At 43.7% G+C, this 6000-nt stretch overlaps 1 protein-coding gene across 5 annotated transcripts in view; it reads left to right on the top strand.

Annotated features, from left to right (window-relative positions):
- The first annotated feature begins 2167 nt into the window (after window positions 1–2167).
- DOCK8 (dedicator of cytokinesis 8) overlaps window positions 2168–6000 on the top strand; it is a 235657-nt gene continuing 231824 nt past the window's right edge. For 3 of the 5 annotated variants that reach the window (XR_014822445.1, XM_084987023.1, XM_003121929.7), the window contains exon 1: window positions 2168–2351. Coding sequence is in view for 1 of the 5 variants with exons in the window: in XM_003121929.7 (XP_003121977.4) it covers window positions 2299–2351 (53 nt within the window). In the remaining 4 variants the exon portion in view is untranslated. Of the gene's footprint in view, window positions 2352–3288; window positions 3390–6000 lie in introns of those variants that run through there. The other 2 variants (XM_084986994.1, XM_084987016.1) reach the window with 1 other exon arrangement.

Below are 6000 nucleotides of genomic sequence, written 5' to 3'. Positions count from 1 at the left end.
AGTGAGAAATGGAAGCAAGACACTTACCTATTTTTGAAGTTAAGCAGCAATCTGCAACCCTACCCAAGAGCAGTTAAAGCATAAAAATAGGCATCTGCCTAAATTAGTGGATAATACATTGTGAATTATTAAAAGGCTATTAAGGAAATCGAGTCATTTCTAACCATTTCTAACCAGGGAATTGATGGGATGGAGGAAAATTATGCTAGCCTTTCCCATTCAGGTACCAAGTGCTAAGTGAATGAGTTAAATGCAGCATGAGCTACATAAGATGGGAGATTTTACAATTACACGCGCGCGCGCGCACACACACACACACACACACACGGTTTCCTTAATTGCAATTTCTGAAAATTTGAGGTGCTCTCAATATGCTTTATGTTTGTATAGACATCAAAATGTTTTTGCTCTGTTTGAAAGAATATGTCACAAACATTCAGAAAATGAGAAAAGCCTATCTGAAAGGCTGACTTATTACACAGTGGACTGAACACTCTAGTGTAAAAAATTTTTCTACAAATCATCTTTTTTTTTTTTTTTTTTGGCTGCACAGGCAGCATGTGGAACTTTCCTAGCTAGGGATCCAACCCGAGCTACAGCAGTGACAACTTGGGTCCTTTACCTGCCCGCACGTGAAGATAACTCCTACTCCTACTCTTTTTGTTCCCAGCTCGAAGTACTTATGAACTGTCCTCAGTATTTTTCTGTGTAATTGTTTGCTTATAAACTCCAGTGTATAAATCTATCTGGGAGAGTTTTGAAAGTCAGAAACTTCACATTTCAAAAAGCTGTCTTTGGATCTCCCGTAGTCTATGTAATGTTAGACTTATGACATTTGTCTTATACTATGCTTAAAGGCATTGATATTTGAAGGTGTGGGGAGGGGAGTTACCTAACCAGCTCTAAAGAATTACTGAACTAAAACAGCTGAAACCAGAGACAGAAAGGCGCTGGGCAAGAGACAGAATTCAGTCCTCAGAGATTCTAATATTAGGTGGCAAACTAGGTTTTATTGGACCAGTGCTATCCAATAGGAATATCATGTGAGCTACATATGTAATTTTAAATTTTCTTTAATGAGGCTCACATTTTAAAGAAGGAAAAACAAAAAGGTAAAATTCATTTTAGTAATATTTACCCAATATAGCTAAAGTATCATTTTAACATGTGATCAAAGAAAAATCACAAGATAGTTTGCACCTTTTTTTTTCTGTACTGTCCTCAAAATTAGTGTGTATTTTACACACCCAGCACATCTCACTTCAGACTAACCATCACTTCAAGTGGTCAACAGCCTCATGTGGCTAATGGCTACCATATTGAACAATAGTGCAGCTTTGAACAAAACATATTTCGCTATGGTATTTTTTTAAGGGTCAATTGACAAATAGGCATTTCATACAGAGGGCTTTAGTATAGTAAATCTTAGGGCGAGTCAGTAAACACGGACTTTTCGACTCCAGTGAGCACTGGGACTTTTCTTTTTTGAGTCTGGGGCTGGACGTCTTAGTACACTTCTCTGTCTGAAGCTGAAAATAAACAGGGCTGCAGCATATTCTTGAATCACAGAAAATCTCTGTGCACTGTTTCCCCAGAGAAAAGCATTTATCTGCAGGTTTAAAATTTAAAAAAGAGTTTATTCCTTGCATGAATTCATTGCATTTATTTAAGACACACTATTAAGGATGACAGACATATGATTTGCAAAATTTGGTTTGTGTCCTTAAGTTTCCACCGACTCTTTATTTTTCTTTTTTAATATGCCTTTTCCCGGGGCTGGTGTGAACACTTAATAAGGCCTAGCGCAAAGAATTCCAGGGTTGATTTCCCGACCTCGCCAACTACGCGGGGCGGGCGGAAGGCGCGTGTTCCCAGCTCTTGCCCGTAGGCCCTGGCAGCCTCGCAGCTTCGGGCAGATGGAGTTTCCGGCTTCGCTCAGTGGTCGCCGGGTCATCCGCCCGCGCTCCTTTCTGCTTGAGGTCAGGGCCCCGGGAAGAGCGCGCCGGCGGTCTGGGCATCCGGAGGGCAGTTCCGCGGTGGGTCCACACCCTCCTCGCGCGCCTCTCCCTGCGTGCCAGGCCAGGCGCAGGGTGACAGGGCCAGCCGCCTCAGCTTTGAGGTTGGGCCCTCCCCCGGGGGTGATTTCAACGCAGAAGGTGGAAATGCGGAAGTTTCCAAACGCGACTGACAGATGAGGCTCGCGTCCCGCTCGGCATGCGCTGCAGCGACTCTGCGGCGCGCCAGGCCCCGGCTGTGCGCATCTCGAGACCCTAAAAGCCGACCAGCCGCCGGTGCGCCATGGCCACGCTGCCGAGCGCAGAGCGCCGCGCGTTCGCGCTCAAGATCAACAGGTAAGACGCGCCCCGCCGGGCGGCGGACTCAGCGGCCGCTACGCCCCAGCCGGTGGAGCGCGGCGCCGCGGCGGCTCCGAGGGGGAGGGCCGCCGGTGGCAGAGCCTCTGGGAGTCCGCAGAGGGCGCGCCGGAGACCCTGGGGTCGCCGGGCCCAGGAGGAGGATGCGGTGGGGCCGCTGAGCGCGGGTTAGCCAGCTCGCTGGGTCTAGCCAGATCCTCCACGAGAGTCCCGGTCCTCCTGGTTGTCCTCAGCCGCCAGTGTCCCTTCCCGGAGCCACCTCCCAAACCCCGCCTCGCCCGCGCCGCCCTTGGGGTTGACAGGTGGCCGGAGCCGTCGAGTGTGAAGGGCGCAGGGTTAGCAGTGCTGGGCAAGCTACAGAGTTTCTTATGAACTGCGCCTTGTTTGGAGGCTGCTCAGAGAAGGGGCAAGAGAAGTGGTTGAAAGGAGCGTTTTGCTTTCAGGCTGCTGGTTCAAGGCTTCGGTTATTCTGAGGAGGGCTCTTTCCCCTCTTGTTTTATTTTTCCAGAAAAAAAGTTTGGCTCCTACTGACATCGCTATTTTTATTCCCTGGTCCAAAGGAGCCATGAAGTGGAAAAAGTGATTTTTTTAAATTCTCCTTTTAAATAAATAAAAAGGAATGGCCTGTGGCTGACATTTTTACATTTACAGCTCTCCAGCAAAGAATTAAGGACATGGATCCAACTCACGATCCAATTCATAATCAAAATTGCACAAATTAAATGTGAGCACATTTACTGCTCAAAGTTCTCACCAGAGGTGCTTTAACTGCAGTTTTTCCTCCAGTGAAAACTGCTGACAAGTGTTTGGAGATATTTTTATCGTACCCTGAGAAATCTAGACTGTCTGGTTAAAAGATAATTTGAAATTTATCCTGGACAGTCAACATATTTTACTGCTTTCTAAGACTTCTTTTAGCTGAGCCTGTGAAAGGCTAGTCCCACAGTACGTTTTCATGCTGCTAAAATGTGAAGAGGTTTGAGCCACAGGGAATTAGAAGCCTCGAGTAATAAGTAGGTAAGGTCTTCCAGAGGGTTTATTGAGCTTTATTGGTGATTTTATTCCCACCTGTTCTGTGGCTATGAGCAAACCATTTCTCTTACCTTTCTATTTCTTTATCTTTAAAATGAGTTTAATTATTCTCCTGTACTGTATATTAATGTTGGAGGCTGAAAGGTACTAGTCAAAAGCTATAAAGTATATCAGGGATTTCCGTATAGGAATTTTTTTTTTTCTGCATTAGGTTTTATGCCTGTTGCCATGCAGAAAGGGCAATTCATTTGGGGTCTTGGGGGATCAAAGTGAAGTTACTGATGGATGTACCGTTTGCCATAGCCGCTGCTCTTCCATCTCTGTGAATTTTAGGTCAGGTGGTGTGACTCTGACGGAAAGATGTTAGAGACGTTGGGTGGAGTTAATCTGAGGAGAAAAATTGGAACTGCACTAATCCCTATAGGCAGTCTTGAAAGCAGCAGCGGGGTTGGTGTAGCTTGGGGCTAAAGGTCCTGGCTGGAATCATATCTGCTTACAGATTGGCTCTCTGATTCAAACTAACTGTGTGACATTTGGCATGCTCTTTAATGTCTCTAAACTTTGAGTTTTTATATGTTGAATGGGGACATATACCTTGCATGACTGCTAGGAGGATTAAGTAAAATAATATATATATACAAAGTGCCTGTTGTGCCTGGCTCAGGATAAATGTTAAAATAGTGTTAGCTAGCCTCATCAACATGACTGTCAGCTTCATCATTATTATCTTCTCCATTGCCACCATCTTTAAGATCCTAAGGAAGAAGGGTAGGAAGGAAAGCTGAAGTTGGAGAACTTCCCACGCGAAGATCAGTTTAGGCTGGGTATGATGATGCCAATGGCAGGTTGGAGCCGCCATGAGGTGGATGTTCTCCCTCATATATCTCCCATCTCTGTGCTGACAGTACCAGACGCATTCCCCCAGTGGAACAGGAGTGTGTGATGCCGTCTGACCAAGAAGAGCCACTCAAGTTAAATATAAAATAAAAGGTTCTCTAATCCTCAAGCAAGATAAAGATTGATTATTCCTCTTGGGGGGAGGGTTCTGTTTTTCCTTTTGAAGCATTTTGTGTATTGGGTAAAAGAGATGCTAAGGAACTTGGCAGAAATTATTGTTCAAAGGAGTGGATTAAGGGAGTTGCCACTGTGGCGCAGTGGGTTAATGATTTGGCTTGTCTCTGTGGAGACTCCCGCCCATCATAATGCGTTAAGGATCCAGTGTTGCTGCAGCTGTGACATAGGTTGCAGCTGCAGCTTGGATTCGATCCCTGGCCTGGGAACTTCCATATGCCACAGGTGCAGCCAAAAACAAAACAAAACAAAGGAACGGATTAATAAATATATACCTAGTATGAACATAATATTAAAACATACCATTCATTGGTCACTTATTGTGTCCTAGACACTGTGTATGTGCTTAATGGATCATATTGTTAAATTCTTACAAAAGTCCAATGAGACTCACCTGAATTCTCATACAGAAGAGGAAAATGAAGTTTGGAGATGTCATTGCAAAAGGCCATGTCATTTGTTCAAGGCCGTGCAAATAGCAGCGGCAGAGTTGGGATTACAAACTGCTTTAAAGACTGTGTTCTTAATCAGACAAGTGCTATTTTGACCCCATGTTTCTTAAGAATTTCCTTTAAAAGCAAGCAGGGAATTAGTTTTTTAAAAACTGTCATTTCAGTAGCAGAATTGCAAATTGTTCTGATTGATGTTTAATGTGTAAACTCATAGTGTGTTATTTTGCAATTTAGAAGTGACAAAAGAAAATATTTCCCCTTACATGCCTATCTACTGTTTTGTTTTTTTTTAAATAGATCAACTTACAAAAGTAAGGCAGTGTTGAAATATGGTCATCAGTGTGGGTTCATATATTTTTCACCTTTCTATCCTGAGTGATACAAACCGTTCCTTAAAAATGTTTGTGTGGTGAAATCATTGTGCTTCTTATTAAGGAAATATTCAAATCTGATGTATTAAGAATTTTGCTTCTAAAGAGTTCAGCTCTGCCCACAACAGCCTTAAGAAAGAGTGAGCAGACTACCTCACAGTAGGAAAAGAATGTTCCCCAGTCTTCTCAAATTCTGTGGCTTCCTGCAAACAGCAGTTGCTCAGTCTAGGGGCAGGGCCAAAGCAAAGGAGGAACCCAGAAATGGCCACTAGTGCCCATTAACTCTTTGATTGCCCTGGCTCTTATGAAGCCTAAAATTCCATGTGTTGGAAATCATCATAGGACTTTTTTGTTCCATTTAGAGCACCAGGTGTAATTGTATGATGTGATTGAATTACTTGTTACAGTGAAACATTACCCATAGCTCAGGGAGATACAAAAGATCCACTACTGAATTTTTCTGAACTAGAAGCATTAAATTCAGTTTCTTCTAAGTGTTAGATATTTGTCTTCATTTCAGTTTAATTGTCACTGACTTCCTGTGTGCAAAGGCAAGACCAGATCCAAACTAGGCAGTTCTTAATAACATATGCGTTGGGGATTTCAGGCACTGTTGCATCAAACGTCACAACACAGTCCTTGTACAGAGCGCCAAGTCTTAACCAACTATGTTTTTTTCCCCCTAACTAGCATTTAGGGCTT

This window comes from Sus scrofa, chromosome 1, assembly GCF_054392235.1.
Source record: "Sus scrofa isolate SSC_HxYL_T2T_F1_AM1 chromosome 1, Sscrofa_HxYL_maternal_Yorkshire_Landrace_v2.0, whole genome shotgun sequence".
In the NCBI taxonomy this organism is placed as follows: Eukaryota; Metazoa; Chordata; class Mammalia; order Artiodactyla; family Suidae; genus Sus; species Sus scrofa.
Note: the sequence above shows the minus strand (reverse complement) of the source record. Positions and strands in the feature narration are given on the sequence as shown.